The sequence below is a fragment of the Oncorhynchus gorbuscha genome, linkage group LG05, assembly GCF_021184085.1.
Source record: "Oncorhynchus gorbuscha isolate QuinsamMale2020 ecotype Even-year linkage group LG05, OgorEven_v1.0, whole genome shotgun sequence".
Classification (NCBI taxonomy): domain Eukaryota; kingdom Metazoa; phylum Chordata; class Actinopteri; order Salmoniformes; family Salmonidae; genus Oncorhynchus; species Oncorhynchus gorbuscha.
Window position 1 is genome coordinate 23,875,788 of NC_060177.1, and position 17,554 is coordinate 23,893,341.

General features: G+C 45.4%; 1 protein-coding gene across 1 annotated transcript; it reads right to left on the reverse strand.

Moving 5' to 3' along the window:
• Nucleotides 1–2,906: 2,906 nt before the first annotated feature.
• LOC124035041 (purine nucleoside phosphorylase-like) lies at nucleotides 2,907–17,124 on the reverse strand. The gene is made up of 6 exons (XM_046348447.1): nucleotides 17,003–17,124; nucleotides 6,676–6,845; nucleotides 5,815–5,918; nucleotides 5,243–5,418; nucleotides 4,442–4,632; nucleotides 2,907–3,254 (listed from the first exon to the last, which is right to left on the reverse strand). The coding sequence occupies exons 1-6, from the start codon at nucleotides 17,023–17,025 to the stop codon at nucleotides 3,058–3,060; spliced, it is 861 nt and encodes a 286-aa protein (XP_046204403.1). The 5' UTR covers nucleotides 17,026–17,124; the 3' UTR covers nucleotides 2,907–3,057.
• Nucleotides 17,125–17,554: the final 430 nt, after the last annotated feature.

A 17,554-nucleotide genomic window follows, 5' to 3' on the forward strand; every position in this document is an offset into this window, starting at 1 on the left:
TACTTATCAAGTATCACTTTGAAAAAAGACTGTACTATCCCCTCTCTCACCATTCCTAATTTACTCCCATTTTATCCCCCCATCCATCAATGCATCCCTCTCTCACTGCCTCATCTCCTGCGCTCTTCTATCGGGTCTGTTTAGATTTAAGTTTCTCCTCAGACTCCTTGGCCATTCAACCTGATAGCTGGCACAAATCATATCACCCAGTAGGACGACTATATTGTACTGCCACTAAAGTATAAAAAAGCGTCTTTAGGCTCTGGTATGGGGGATAACCCCACTCCTCCTTTATCTATTTTCTTTTCACTTTTCTCCCATTCTTTCTATTTGAGGCTCCAGCAGCTCCGATAAAGCCTGAAGGTGCGTGTGAGAGAGAGAGAGAGAGAGAGAGAGAGAGAGAGAGAGAGAGAGAGAGAGAGAGAGAGAGAGAGAGAGAGAGAGAGAGAGAGAGAGAGAGAGAGAGAGAGAGAGAGAGAGAGAGAGAGAGAGAGAATTTCAAGGGGGAAATGGAGAGAGAAAAGCATTTTATCTCCACATAGCAGTGTTGTGTACTGATTAGAGTGAATTTAAGAGAGATAGAGAGAGCGAGAGAGAGAGTGTGTGTGTGGACCCCTGTTGTGAAATCTATACTGTATGAATAATAATTACAGACCGTGTATATAGGAGTGTTTCCCTCTGCTCTGATCTCTCTGGGGAGAGGAGAGAGAGAGGGGGAGAGGAGAGATAGAGGGGAGAGGGGGAGAGGAGAGAGGGGGGGGAGGAGAGAGAGAGAGGGGGGAGAGGAGAGATAGAGGGGGGAGAGGGAGCGATAGAGAGATTGGAAGAGAGAGTAGGGTGTAGTAGTTAGAGTAGATGGACCACTGATCAGCTCTCATGTGAATATGTCCATTAAATGCTCACGCAAGATTTACCTGAACACAAAAATATCCCCACACACGCATGTATGCATGCACTAACACACATACTGTACAGTGATCCTCAGACCTACTCCCTTTATTTAACTATCCGGTCATCAGAAAGGCCATTACATTTCATCTGCTGATAAGGTGAGGGTATTATTTTAGCATGCCACTCTCACTGCACCCCCCATGGATCATTTGAAAGTAAATTTTCAATCAGGGTAACGTCCTTAAAAAAAATGTCACCTGCATATTTAGCATTTAAATGTAAATTAGAGTGAGGATGAAATGGCTAGAATGTGATAGATATTTTTAAAAATTATGTGCATATTTTAACACAATAGGGGACATGGGGGAGGAGGCATAAAGGAGGTGGGCAGGTGTATAAACAGGCTTTTCAGACCATTTTAATTTAATTTTTGAAATATATATATTTTTTAACTCCATAGCTGGGGTAGAGCTACGTGGGATGAGAGTATGCGTGACATGTGTGTGTGTCCATTAGGCATGTGTGTGTTTAGGGTGGGTGTTCAGGGAGTTCATCCTAAAGCAAGAGGTCATATTGCTTACAGTAGATCCTGCCCGTCATCCCCTCTATGCAACTGCAATACTCTCCTTCTCTCCCTTCATAATTTCTCTCTAGTTCCTCACTATCCTTCTAACTCCCTCCCTCTCTCCATTTGGTTATTGATCCATGTTATTGATGACAATACCTTTCTTGTCTTCTGTAGTTTCACCAGATTATCTCCTGCTTGGATCAATGAGACTTACTCTAGCATCTTTCCATTTCCCCATTCCCACTCTTCCTCTCTTCCTTCTCTTTCGATCAGAGAAGCAATACTGGTTTAACTTACCAAACCATTTGATTAATAGATTGAGGAACTTAAAAGCAGTTGAACATGGAGGTAGACACACATGATTGGAATGGTGCCTTTTATAACACAAGAGTGTTTCAGAAGAGATGCAGGGTTATAAGCAAGGCAACAACAGCAGAAAGAGGCATTATGTTCATAGAATAAAAACTTTTATATGAATCAATTAAAACTGTCAATACTGTCAGTACAATAACAGATAACAGTACTATAATATAATATATTCATTTATTTTTAGAAAGATAGTTACAAAAAGGACTTTCAACTGAATGGAATATCAGTGTCAGCTTTTTCAAGAAAATAAGATATTACTTAAGAAAGAATAATCAGTTGTGGACAATAATAAGGTGGAGTTGAGTTCCATGTCCTCTCAATCTCAGGCACATATTAATAACTCACAAATACTGATTTGGAAAACGGTGTGGAATCAGATACACTCGTATCTCTCTGATTCAAGCTGTCCTTAGTTTTTATTATACTGACAGTATTGGATGGTTCTGACTTAGAATATGTGGACAACTACAAATACCTAGGTGTCTGGGTAGACTGTAAACTCTCCTTCCAGATTCACATTAAGCATCTCCAATCCAAAATTACATCTAGAATCGGCTTCCTATTTCGCAACAAAGCATCCTTCACTCATGCTGCCAATCATACCCTCATAAAACTGACCATCCTGCCGAACCTCAACTTTGGCGATATCATTTACAAAATAGCCTCCAACACTCTACTCAACAAATTGGATGCAGTCTATCACAGCGCCAATGACTGGAACGAACTGCAAAAATCACTGAAGCTGGAGACTCATATCTCCCTCACTAGCTTTAAGCGCCAGCTGTCAGAGCAGCTCACTGTACCTGTACATAGCCCATCTGTAAATAGCCCATCCAACTACCTCATCCCCATACTGTATTTATTTATTTATCTTTCTCCTTTGCACCCCAGTATCTCTACTTGCACATTCATCTTCTGCACATCTACCATTCCAGTGTTTAATTGCTATATTGTAATTACTTCGCCACCATGGCCTATGTATTGCTTTACCTCCCGTATCCTACCTCATTTGCCACCATTGTATATAGACTTTTTCTACTGTATTATTGACTGTATGTTTGTTTATTCCATGTGTAACTCTGTGTTGTTGCATGTGTCGAACTGCTTTGCTTTATCTTAGCCAGGTTGCAGTTGTAAATTAGAACTTGTTCTCAACTAGCCTACCCGGTTAAATAAAGGTGAAATAAATCAAAAAATAATTGAACATCACTATCAGATAGTGTGTGTATCTATATCCGGGCCAGGAGGTTAATGATGAGTTTCTGCAGGTCCTGTGTGCGTCGCTGGGTGATTTCCAGCACCTCCTCATGGTTAGCGCGGTCCTGGCTGCCATACTCTGACACCACGCGGTTGGTGATGAGAGACAGGCCAAACACACGCAGACCACAGTGACGAGCCACAATCACTTCTGGCACTGTACTCATACCTGAGTGAGAGGGAGCGAGAGACAGGGAGCAAGACAGAGTTAAAAAGGAGAGGTCAGAGGGAGACAGAGGGGGAGAAAGAAAGTGATATAGGAGGGTGTGGGTGTGTAAAGACAGGGGATAAAGAGGGGAAGGGAAAGGTAGGGGGAGGGGAGACCTAGAAAATTAGATATGTCAAAGGATAACATGTACAGCTTCCTCCCTGTCAACCTGTTACCCTCTAACTGACACCACTCAGGGTTCAGATCAATTGAACTGTGACCCCTGAAGCTGACCCCATTGGCATAGATATCACACTGGACACAGACGTCAATTCAACGTCTATTCCACGTTGGTTTCATTGAAATTACATGGAAACAATGTTGATTGTGTGTGCCCAGTGGGATGACACCTGATGTTGTGTGTTAGAGAGAGAGGAGTACCTGATGTTTTCTGTTAACATCCATTTGTTTGTTCCTAATACTGTTTCTAGCTGCATGCACCTCTTCATGTGTGTGTGTCTGTGTTTTATTGATGGTGTCATTGGTTAGATAGTATTACAAAATCCAGTGACTGGTATTAGCACCTCACAACCCTGAGCTTCACACTCCACTCCCCATCACCCACAACTGGAGCCTTGGAGTCTAGGGGGCCCCATAAACCTGCCTTTCAAACTCGCCCTGACCTGTGTGAGATGTGCCCTGGTTGGTTGCTAGGGAGGTTAGTAGGTGGCCGGACATTTGCCCATCCTCTTGATTATACAGGTCACACAATACTTGCAGTCTCCCTTAAGCAGGTCTCTGCCCATCAACAACTGGACTCAATAATATCTCTGGACTTGTGGGATGGTGCGCATGCCCAAAATCCACTACCATTCCACAACCTCTCCCACTTTTCATCCCCATGTACATCCCCCATATGCATCCCCATATTCATCTTCCTCAGTGTGTTTAAATAAAGTTCCTGTGTGTTCGCTCTTTGGCTGCTTTACTCCCCTCTACCCGGGGGCGGTGTCAGTGAGTCACAAACCAGTAAAATATGTAGAGCCGGGTCACTCTCTTTCAGATGGAGTGCTCTTGGGGAGAGCCTTCTCCATTTCCTCAGTCAGAAGACAGTATACACATCAGAGGCCTGATGTGCTCCCTGAAGGTACAAGTTTCCCTTTAGCACAGATCTGAAAGCTGACCATAAATCAGTGCTTTGTACTCACCCACAGCGTCTGCCCCCAGGCTCAGCAGTATCTTGCTCTCTGCCACTGTCTCGAAGGCGGGGCCGCCCACATTGCAGTACACCCCCTGTTGGAGGAAAGAGGAACAGCCCTGCTCCTCCGCCACCTCTCGAGCCAAACGGCCCAGGTCTGCATCATACGCATCCGACATGCAGGGGAACCGCACACCAAACCTACACTCGCGCACACACACACACACACACACACACACACACACACACGCACGCACGCACACACACACACACACACACACACACACACACACACACACACACACACACACACACACACACACACACACACACACACACACACACACACACACACACACACACACACACACACACACACACACACACACACACACACAGAGCAGTAGACTTAACACACACACTGAACCCTCTCAAACATACACCCCAAAACCTCACATGCTAAAGTGTACTTTTTTAAAGTCCACACATACCTTCAACAATCAAAGCACCTAATGATGGGAATAAGAGCTCATCACAGCGAAATGACTCATTATCGTCATAACTCCATTTAGGTTATCGACATCTCATTATCAGTGGCTTAGTGATGACTGCTTAGAGGCACTTGAATTGCTAGTTCAGACTCAAACATGACAAATCTCAAATTACACTCTATTCTCAATATAGTACAAAGTGCATAGGACAGAACCCCATAGAATAGGGTGTCATTTATGGTCATTTAGCCTCAGTGTTTGGGTGGCTCACTGATGATCAAAGGGACCTGTTTGACTGTCTCATAGTTTAGGTGTCTCACCTGTCATCGTTGTGTCCCCTCAGAGGGTTGATGCCGGCCAGGCCAGGCATATTGATGTGGTCTCTGATCAACATGATGTCACCAACATTGAACTTAGGGTTCAGTCCTCCTGCAGCGTTGGTCACTATCAACGTCTCCACCCCAAGCAGAGTGGACACACGCACCGGGTACGTCACCTGCACAACACACAGAATATACAGTACTTCAGCAGTTAGAGTGGACCTACACCATTACAATGTCTTGGAGTGACAGAGAGCATCATCACATTAATCAGCTGTCTTTACTTAGGACCCATCAGCCCCACTGCTGTCCCAACTATAATGTCATCTGCCAGCCCTGTGGTCATAGTCTAGGAGCTTCATGTTGGACAGCGACACAGCAGAATCCAATACAGTACTATGTAACAAGCTCATGTAACTGATACTGTCTAAGCAGGACCTATGTTTACTGCATGTCTTTATTTTACAGCAATTTATCTTCAAAATACTTTTTATGGGAAGCATAGCATACACAGCATGGTATGTACTGTATGTGTGTTGCCTTGTGTTTCAGAGCGGAAGAGGCAGTCTAACCATGGCGATGCTGTAGCCCTCATAGTAATGGAACCTGCCCTGCATACAAACACAGGTCTTCCCTTGCAGCTCCCCAAACACCAGATTCCCAGCATGGCCTGGCACTGATAGAAAGAGGGAGAGAAAAAGAGAGCGATACACAAATACGTGCACGGCACAGGAGGCTGCTGAGGGGAGGACGGCTGACAATAATGGCTGGAATGGAGTGAATGGAATGGTATCAACAACATGGAAACCATGTGTTTGATACCATTCCATAATTCCGTTCCAGCCATTACTAGGAGTCTGTCCTCCACAATTAAGGTGCCACCGGCAGCTTGTGGTGCACTGGCACATTCACACTAAAATACACCAACTTCCTTGCCAGATTTGGGTCCGACGAGGTGTTGCACACACACACGCGCATGCAAACACAAACACACATACATACACAGGTATGTTACCCTACATGGGATGGGATTAAGGCAGACAGATGAGGAAAGGGGGTCAAGTTGCAGGTCAAAGCACTAACAGACCAGTCTACCTGGTGTGCAGTATGGTGGAGTTTGGTGTGTGTGTTTAGTAGTAGCCTCTCTCTGTGTGTCTCAGTGGCAGGGCCAGTTCCCCTACCCCCTGAGGGGTGATTAAGCCCTGTACCCCAGAGCTTACATCTGAGTAGGAAAACAACCCAGCCACCCCCCCCCCCCCATCTACTCACCATGTTCCCTCATTAATGATGTCACCTGGGACCAATGTTGATGACATGGCTTTAGAACTTTATTATGCAATGTAGTCATGTGAGGTGAAGAAGATGTTAAGCTACAGACTCACAACACAGTGTCAGAGATAAGAAGTCCTCAAGGTTGTGTGTGTATACTGTACCTGTGCTCTGAGGGAAGTGAGGGATGTCTTTATAAGGGAAGGCTACACTATTCTCCAGTAAGTCTGCCAGCCCTCCCAGTCCAGAACCACAGATGATGGCCACCTTGGGCATGTGCTGCGTACGCTCCAGCAGCCAATCAGCTGTCTCCTTGTACTGCTCATAGGTGTACCTGCGAAGTGGAGAGAGATAGCAAGAAAAAGACAGAGCGAGAGGGAGAAGAAAGAAAGGGACAACAAGTTTTAAGTTCCTCGGCATACACATCACAGACAAACTGAATTGGTCCACTCACACTGACAGCGTCGTGAAGAAGGCGCAGCAGTGCCTCTTCAACCTCAGGAGGCTGAAGAAATTCGGCTTGTCACCAAAAGCACTCACAAACTTCTACAGATGCACAATCGAGAGCATCCTGGCGGGCTGTATCACCGCCTGGTACGGCAACTGCTCCGCCCTCAACCGTAAGGCTCTCCAGAGGGTAGTGAGGTCTGCACAACACATCACCGGGGGCAAACTACCTGCCCTCCAGGACACCTACACCACCCGATGTTACAGGAAGGCCATAAAGATCATCAAGGACATAAACCACCAGAGCCACTGCCTGTTCACCCCGCTATCATCCAGAAGGCGAGGTCAGTACAGGTGCATCAAAGCTGGGACCGAGAGACTGAAAAACAGTTTCTATCTCAAGGCCATCAGACTGTTAAACAGCCACCACTAACATTGAGTGGCTGCTGCCAACACACTGTCACTGACACTGACCCAACTCCAGCCACTTTAATAATGGGAATTGATGGGAAATGATGTAAATATATCACTAGCCACTTTAAACAATGCTACCTTATATAATGTTACTTACCCTACATTATTAATCTCATATGCATACGTATATACCACATATGTCAGAGTCAAGGCCCGCGGGCCACATCCGGCCCGCGAGAAGGTTTTTTACGGCCCCTGGGATGATCTTGATTTGTTATTAGAACCGGCCCGCAGACCGCAGCAAGCCGGCAGCCCGCAGATCTTTTACACGCACCAATACTACATTTCCCACAATGCAACGGTGACGCACCGAGCAGTAGGCTGCTTCATTTCAATATTTATTGGCACAGCAGTTGTCAGCATCACAGTAAAATTAACTTTCAGATACCCATCAAAAATGGCAAAACGGAAGGTGGACACTGAGAACCGGGGTTTCAAACAAGGTGGGAGTCGGAGTATTTGTTCACGGAGGTAGCTGGAAAACCTGTGTGTCTTCTGTGTGGAGAAAGTGTGGCGGTACTGAAAGAGTATAATCTGAGACGACATTATGAAACGAAACACGCGGACAAAAACAAGAATATGGACATGGAACAAAGGCTACAAAAGGCAGAGGAATTAAAACGAGGCCTCAAATCTCGACAGGCTCTGTTCAAAAAAGCCAAATCACAAGGCCAGGCTGCTGTCAAGGCCAGTTTTATTTTGGCAGAAGAGATCGCTAAATCAGCCCGGCCATTTACGGAGGGGGATTTCATCAAAAACTGCATGATTAAAGTTTGTGACGAAGTTTGCCCAGAAAAAAGGCAACTCTTTTTAAATGTGAGTCTGAGCAGAAACACCATTGCCGAGAGAGTAGACCAGTTGTCCATCAATCTAAAAGAGCAGCTTGTGAAAAAGGGAAAAGATTTCATTGCATATTCCTTGGCTGTGGATGAGAGCACCGACATTTCTGACATTGCCCAGTTGTCAATTTTCATCCGCGGAGTGGACTCCAGCCTAAGCGTGACAGAGGAGTTTTTGGCTTTACGTCCTATGCATGGCACAACTACGGGGCATGATTTGTATGAAGAGGTGTCAAGATGTGTAAATGAGATGGAGCTGCCTTGGGAAAAACTCGTGGGTTTGACAACCGACGGAGCACCTGCGATGTGTGGACACAGGAGCGGACTGGTGTCGAAGATAAGGAAAAAAATGCAAGAGGAAAACGCGACAGGTGAGCTGACAGCTTATCATTGTATCATACACCAGGAAGCGTTGTGCGGTAAAGCCTTGAAAATGGAGCATGTAATGAGCATCATCACGCGCACAGTTAACTTTATCAGAGCCAAAGGTTTGAATCACCGCCAGTTCAAGGCATTTCTGACGGAGTTAGAAACGGAGCATGGTGATTTGCCTTATCACACAGAGGTGCGATGGCTAAGCCAGGGAAAGGTGCTTCAAAGATGTTTCGAGCTTCGTGAGGAGATTTGTCTGTTCTTGGACAGCAAAGGGAAAGACACAACACAACTCCGAGACGAAATGTTTCTGTGTGAAATGGCTTTTCTGTGTGACATTACGAGTCATCTGAATGCAATGAACTTGCAGCTGCAGGGTCGGGATCGTGTCATCTCTGATATGTACAGTACAGTGAAGGCATTTAAAACCAAGTTGAGTGGATGATAGAAAATTGCTATTATTGTTTTTTTCTTTGAAGTAAATTTAGCCCACTTTTGCTAAAATAGAAAATATAGGCTACTGATGGTGCCTTGAATACCGGTTTCTTTCATTTAATGTTCATGTTATGGGGATTTTTATATAAAGGAAATTTGTCTTTTGTGTCTGTTGAAAATTAAAGATTACTGACAGAGCCATAAGAAAATATTGCTTTATTTATCTGATCATATTGGAATATATTTGTTAGGTTTTCAGTAGGTTCAATTAGGTTCACTAGACTATATGCGTCATTTAAAAAATTTTCAATGAACATTCGAACAGTCCGGCCCTCGGCTTGTAGCTAAATTTTTTATTTGGCCCTCCGTCCATTTGACTTTGACACCCCTGGTATATACTGTACTCTACATCATCGACTGCATCCTTATGTAATACATGTATCACTAGCCACTTTAACTATGCCACTTTGTTTACTTTGTCTACATACTCATCTCATATGTATATACTGTACTCGATACCATCTACTGTATGCTGCCCTGTACCATCAATCATTCATATATCCTTATGTACATATTCTTTATCCCCTTACACTGTGTATAAGACAGTAGTTTTGGAATTGTTAGTTAGATTACTTGTTGGTTATCACTGCATTGTCGGAACTAGAAGCACAAGCATTTCGCTACACTCGCATTAACATCTGCTAACCATGTGTATGTGACAAATAAAATTTGATTTGATTTGATTTGTAACAATGAAGGGTTCGGGGCAAAGGAAAGGATTTGGGGGGTGTAAATGCAGTTTTGTCCCACTCCTGCAGTGGAGCGTTTAGCTCAGGCCCTGGGCAGGGTAACTTGGCAGGATGGTGATGAATCACAGTCTGAGAGGCCTCCATAAGCAAATCCACTGGAGCACAGCAAGCAAGCCGTCCCTTACACACACATCAAAATGCGATACTCAACACACACGCGTGGGTGGTGATGTATGAGTGTGTGTGCATACACACACATGCACTTCCAACAAGTGGGCCCTGAAGCCTGATCGGAGGGTTAGAATGCGTAAATAAACCCCCATCCCTCTGGCCCCATCAGCCAGCAGGGATAAACGCGCTTGTGATAGCCTTGGTCATGGGGGGTGGAATGGCTTGAGAAATTCATCAAATTCGATCAATTCAATTCACTGGGTGAGTAGACATCTCTCACTCTGTCCTGAAGGCAAGGAGAGAGAGAGAGAGAGAGAGAGAGAGAGAGAGAGAGAGAGAGAGAGAGAGAGAGAGAGAGAGAGAGAGAGAGAGAGAGAGAGAGAGAGAGAGAGATGGTCTGTTGGGATGGAGTTGACTAGAGTTCTCTGACATGAGAAGCCATTGAAGAGAGCAATCAGTGTTGTTAATGCTCTCTCTCTCTCTCTCTCTCTCTCTCTCTCTCTCTCTCTCTCTCTCTCTCTCTCTCTCTGTGTATAGAGCTCTTAAAGGCAGTAATGGGTCAGTGTGGTTAATGCTCTCCCTCTCTCTCTGTGTACAGAGCTCTTAAAGGCAGTAATGGGTCAGTGTGGTTAATGCTCTCCCTCTCTCTCGGTGTATAGAGCTCTTAAAGGCAGTAATGAGTGAGAGGTTGCAAGAAAAGGTAGCTAGAGGAAGGGCTATAGGAAAGGGAACAATGGCCTACTAGGTTAAGGTGAACTAAATAAGCAAAAGAAGCAAGTAGTATATTCTAGTATAGTTCATCCTATAGAATGCAGGAATTGACATTCAGGCCTCAAAGACATTTGCCCATTGGGCAAGTCAGTAATATATTTTTGTTTCCCAAAGATTATGATGACTTCCCGAAAATGTAAAATAGCTATTTTCCACTACACACAGGGGATGCACACACACAAACACACATACACTCACACACATCACCACTCACATGTGTGTTGAACCAGAAAGATCAGACTACTGGAATTCTTTGCATCTAGTTATCAGTAAAAAAAATCACCTGCCACATGGGGCATCCACAGGCTCAACTTGCACGACTGCTCATGTCTGAGAAACCAGAAAAGTACTAAGAAACTAGAAAACAAACAATGAGCACAGAGTGCGCAACAGGGGAAACTAGATTGCCCAAGATCGCCCCATGCCTCCCCTCCTACACAGAGCTGTCGAAGGTCCTGACGGTCGCTCTGGCAAAGTCCCTGTCCCTTGCACTATGAATACAGAAAGACTGACCACAGCACAGCAGCCTCGTTCAGAGCATTTGAATACCAAACAGGCCTAGCCTAATGTAGGCTACAACGAAAAGCCCTGATATACAGTATTTCCTCTCAGGAGCAGCCTAGAGAGGCATGTACTCTGAATTCTAACCTCTCCCTAGCCTAGTCCCTCATGTAGCTGTGCAGGAAAACAACTCCAGTGACTGATGAGTTTTCAAGTTGGCATCTTGAAATTATGCAGCGGAATTCTGCATGTTTTAGCATTGTTTTTTGTCGGGTGAGTAGCCTCTTTAGTTTGCATGCTAAATAGTTACACGTTAATACGGTCCATATTCAACTATTTATAAGGTATTTACAAAAAGATTGCACACTATTAAGGATTATGGTTAGGTTAGGGTAGGTAAGGGTTCCAAATAGAACCGGTTTGGCTTCCAGGTAGAACCCTTTCTACAGAGCCCCTGCCTTGCACAGTCCTGTGGGACATCTTAATTGGGCATGGGACACAAGCTAAGGCTTGATCACCCTTTAGCTGGCCACCTTTGATGAGGGTGTTTAGTGATTAAAGGCCGAAACACCCACTGATTCGAAGGCACACTACTGAGGATGTGTCCCAAAATTGACATCTTACCCCAGTCTAAGAAATAAACCTCCCATGCCACTCTGTCAACATCACGGCAAATCTCATGCGAGTGCATTCCATCTATTGGCACAATGGACAGTTTTTAACATCTCGTCCCGTGTTTTATGATTCTGATTATCTGGACCAGTCCAGTGACTGCTGTGAAAGGACAGCTGACAACATAGGAAAGTCTGTGTGACAGCTTGGAGAGACAGCTGACCGGAGGGAATAGACCCCACTGGGGCTGTCATGGGTTAGCTACCCATGTTGGCAGTCTCCGACGCTGTTTCAGTATGTTGGAGACACCCACTAAGTGCTACTGAAAGTCAACAAAGGAACATACCCCTAGAGCCTGCGAGAGCTGGGGCGCAAGATGTACACAAACCAATCACTGAAGGCTCAACGACTGATCACACGGTTACGGACCCAGGAACGGAAACGACTACGAGTAGGAACACAGCACATGAGATAACCATAACAGCAGCAGGACACACACTTCAGGTGTGCAGCTGTGGTTGGGAGAGAGTAACATCGGCAAGGGGGTTAAGGATCCATCAAGGGAGGAAAAGGTGCTTGTTAGAGAAGCAGAGACAGGGACCTCGCATTGACCAGTACTTCTTACGAAGCAGCCAGTCAAATCAGTCGAATGAAGCACAGCGACGGGACGCAAACCAAAGTTCGCAGAGCATCAGCACCCCTGTAACTGAGGAGGATAACACAAGCACAGAAATGCCGGTGGATGAACTCACCCAACCACAGAGACCTCTAAAAGAGGAAAAGATCAAAGGGCACAGACCGAGTGTGAAGTGGCCCAAAGCCGTTGAAAAGAGAGAGTGGGAAACAATCAACAACGACCTGACAAAAATCTTGGAACAACAGGTAGGAAAAGCAGAGAAAAAGCTTGAAAGGATGGGAGACATTATCTACCACTACGGAGAAGAGCGCTTTGGCGTAAACGAAAGGAGAAGTGGCAAGACACCTCCCGCGCCAGCCAAATCTAGGAGACAGCAGGAGATCGAGATACTTGTCAGAGAGAGAAGGCAGCTGAGGAAGCAGTGGAAGAAGGCCTCTGATGCAGAGAGAGAAGGTCTCATGCTACTCCAAGCAGACATTAAATGTCGAGCTGGCAACCTTAAATGTCGAAGAACCTTGCGGAAAACTTAAGGAAACTTCGTAGGAAGAAGGAACACTCAAGAACACGGTTCTATAAAAACCCCTTTAAGTTTGTCAAAGATCTCTTCGCAAAGGAAAAGTGCGGAATCCTAAAAACTACAAAGCCTGAACTGGAAGAACATCTGGAAAAGGTCCACCAGGACATGAAAAGGCATGAGCAGATAATCATCCCACATGACATCCCACCTATTCAACCACCAGAATTCAATCTGGACACTGACCCTCCAAAATGGAGGGAAGTAGAGAACGTTGTCCGAAGAGCAAGAGCGGCCTCGGCTCCTGGGCCTAATGGAGTACCATACAAGCTCTACAAGAACGCCCCGGATGTTCTACGCTTTCTTTGGAGGCTCATGAGGATAGTGTGGCAGAAGGAAATAATACCAAAGGCATGGCGAAGGGCTGGTGGTGTGCTAATCCCGAAAGAGAAGGATGCGACAGACATCAGTCAATTCCGACCAATCTCCCTTCTCAACGTCGAAGGGAAGATCTTTTTCAGTATAATAGCACAGAGGCTGTCCACTTATCTGGAAAGGAACAAGTACATTGATACATCTGTACAGAAAGCAGGCATTCCTGGTTTCTCTGGTTGCCTGGAACATACTAGTATGATTTGGCACCAGATCCAAACAGCTAAGAAGGACAAGAGAGACCTCTATGTCATCTTCCTCGACTTGGCCAATGCCTTTGGCTCAGTTCCCCATGAACTCCTCTGGGAATCCTTCAACATTTTCCACGTACCAGAACCCATCACTACACTGGTAAAGGCCTATTTCCAAGACCTGCAATTGTGTTTCACAACACCTGACTTCACAACAACATGGCAGCGCTTGGAAGTAGGCATAATGGCAGGCTGTACAATTTCTCCTCTGGCCTTCACTATGGCCATGGAAGTCATCATCAGGGCATCGAGATGGGTGGTCGGTGGTGAGAGAACTAAGGAAGGGCTCCGTCTCCCACCTATCCGAGCATACATGGATGACATGACTACACTGACCACCACTGCAGCATGCACCAGGCGGCTACTTGCAAAACTGCAGGATAACATCAAGTGGGCACGGATGAAAATCAAGCCAAGCAAATCTCGAAGCATCTCCATAGTCAAGGGACAGCTTAAAGATGTGAGGTTCTGCATTGGAGATGACCCGATACCAACGGTGTCTGAGCAACCCATCAAGAGCCTGGGTAGATGGTACAACGAAAGCCTCCGGGATAAAGATCAAGTGCAGCAAGTAAGGCAGGACATCGCCGACGGTCTTGAGAACATCAACAAGACCCTACTGCCTGGGAGGCTCAAGCTCTGGTGCCTACAGTTTGGACTTCTCCCCCGGGTAATGTGGCCACTCACCGTCTATGAGGTCCCAATAACAACAGTGGAGAAGATGGAGCGAACCATTACCTCATACGTGAAGAAATGGCTGGGTGTCCCACGATGCCTGAGTAACATCGGCCTCTATGGCAAAGGGGTCCTTGAACTACCTCTTACAAGTCTAACGGAGGAGTACAAGTGCTCTAAAGTAAGACTTCAGATGACATTGAAGGACTCCAAAGACCAGACCATTAGCAAGGCTGCACCTCCCCTACAAACTGGACGGAAATGGACATCATCCAATGCTGTGCAGCAAGCAACATCAGCCCTGAGACACCAAGACATTGTGGGGAATATCCAGCATGGAAGAGGAGGCTTTGGCCTGGCAGCAAGCAAACCAACGTTCCATAAGGCAACAACATCTGAACGCAGGAAGCTGGTGGTCGAGGAGGTGCGAAGACAGGAGGAGACTGCAAGAAGTGCAAAGGCTGTCTCTCTTGCTAAACAAGGGCAATGGACGCGGTGGGAAGGCCTGGAGAGGAGAAAGATCAACTGGAGTGAGCTTTGGCAAATGGAGGCAAGCAACATCAGCTTCATCATAAGAGCTGTTTATGATGTGCTTCCATCACCAAAAAATCTACATCAATGGTATGGCGAGGACTCGACCTGCCCCCTCTGCCCAGCTCCAGCGACTCTCAGGCATATAATGACAGGTTGCAAGACCAGCCTCTCACAAGGCCGCTACACCTGGAGGCACAATCAGGTCCTCAAGAGCCTGGCTGCAGCACTTGAGACCAAGAGGAGTGCAACCAATTCATTACCTCCAAAAACAAGCAATCCCGTCAAAACAACAACATTCATCCGGGAGGGACAGAAAAGGCCCAAGTATCCTCCTACAAAGCAAGAAACTGGACACCTAGCTATGGCCCGGGACTGGAAGATGCTTGTCGATATTGGCCAGCAACTCATTTTTCCACCTGAGATTGCTTCTACCAACCTTAGGCCAGACATGGTACTCTGGTCCCCTTCACGAAAGGCTGTGTACATCATAGAGCTCACAGTCCCGTGCGTTACACAGAGTTGGCAGCAGACGCAACTCAGCGTGGCTGGAATGCAAAAGTCTGGCCAGTTGAAGTGGGATGCAGAGGATTCGTGGCTTCTTCCATCATCAGGTTGCTGAAAGAACTTGGAATCCATGGACAGGCTCTGCGGCAGACCGTCAGAGCAGTTTCTCAAGCAGCTGAAAGAGGTAGCCAGTGGATCTGGATCAAACGGAAGGACCCTTGCTGGGCTATAACTTCATGACCCCTCACCCCCACCTGAGAACTCAATTCAGATCCCTCCAACTTGAGGAGGGCATATGAGGTATGCGGTCAGCTGTATGGCTGGCTCAGAGAAGAGGACGCCCCTGCCTTGCACAGTCCTGTGGGACATCTTAATTGGGCATGGGACACAAGCTAAGGCTTGATCACCCTTTAGCTGGCCACCTTTGATGAGGGTGTTTAGTGATTAAAGGCCGAAACACCCACTGATTCGAAGGCACACTACTGAGGATGTGTCCCAAAATTGACATCTTACCCCAGTCTAAGAAATAAACCTCCCATGCCACTCTGTCAACATCACGGCAAATCTCATGCGAGTGCATTCCATCTATTGGCACAATGGACAGTTTTTAACATCTCGTCCCGTGTTTTATGATTCTACATGGAACCCAAAATGGTAATACCTGGAACCAAAAGGGGTTTACGTGGAACCGGCAAGGGACAGTGGTGGAAAAAGTACCCAATTGTCATACTTGAGTAAAAGTAAATATATCTTAATAGAAAATGACCCAGTAAAATACTACTTGAGTGAAAGTCTACATGTATTTGGTTTTATATATACCTAAGTGTCAAAAGTTAATTTAATTAAAAAATATAAAAATAAAAATATAAAAAGTATAAATAATTTCACATTCCTTATATTAAGCAAACCCGATGGCATAATTTTCTTGTTGATTTTAATTTATGGATAGCCAGGGTTACACTCTAACATCATTCACAAACGAAGCATTTGTGTTTAGTGAGTCTGCCAGATCAGAAGCAGTAGGGATGATCAGGGTGTTATCTTGATAAGTGTGTGAATTGGACCATTTTAAATCGTACATTTAAGTATTTTTACTTCAGTACTTTACACAACTTCCTATTGAGTCCCCCGAAGAACATGTTTGAAACCCTTTTTCTAAGAGAATAGGTTTATAGCCTAATATTGTGCCTGCATAGCCTGCAGTGTTTTGGCTGCAGCGTGGTTTTATTGTGTGCAATATAGGTAAACTCTCATCGAATTCAAACTGGCTATCTGTAGTCTATTTCCTTCCATCCACCTTGTATTATATGGGAAGGACGTTTTGGCTATCTTCCTGTCACTTTGACCGGGGGCGTTATCAGAAACGAGAGCTACTGCCGCCACATAACTCTTGCGCGTTCTCACTGAAATCTCAAATTCTCTACCAGGCTTGATCGCCGTTGCTATGGCAATGATCTGGTTGTGCCCGAGTTAATGGTTAATTCGAATAGGCGAAACATGTTTATGAGGTGATAGATTAAGGTTTATTCCTTCTGACCCAGCCTAATATCATCTAGTCGTTTATTTATCGTACCTGCTCTCGCTGGTGGATGACATGTCGACGGCAGTTGAGGAAATTGTTAGATTTATTTCTCTCGCTGTCTTGATGCGAAGTGATACAGCTTTCCGCTTGAAACATGGGGGTGGAATGATTTGCTCACGGGGTGGATTGACAATAGTGCAGCACGTGGACTGGTTTGAGGGCCAGGGCCTGCTTAATGCAAGGGTTTACCGGGGCTGAAGCCCCTTGGCCCAGGCCTGTGGGGGGCCCAAGAGGCCACAAAAAATAGAAATAAAATAAGTATATATATGTGCATGTGTCGAACTGCTTTGCTTTATCTTGGCCAGGTCACAGTTGCAAATGACAACTTGTTCTCAACTAGCCTACCTGGTTAATAAATAAAGGTGAAATAAAAAAATAAATAAAAATATATATATATGGTTCATACACTGCTCTTAGAATGCAGGAAAATACGACTTCACTCAAGAGGATACTACTTAATCAATATTAAAAACACTCTTTTCTCGCCATCGTGACATTAAAATACACGACAGTGTTCATGTCACGACTTCCGCCGAAGTCGGT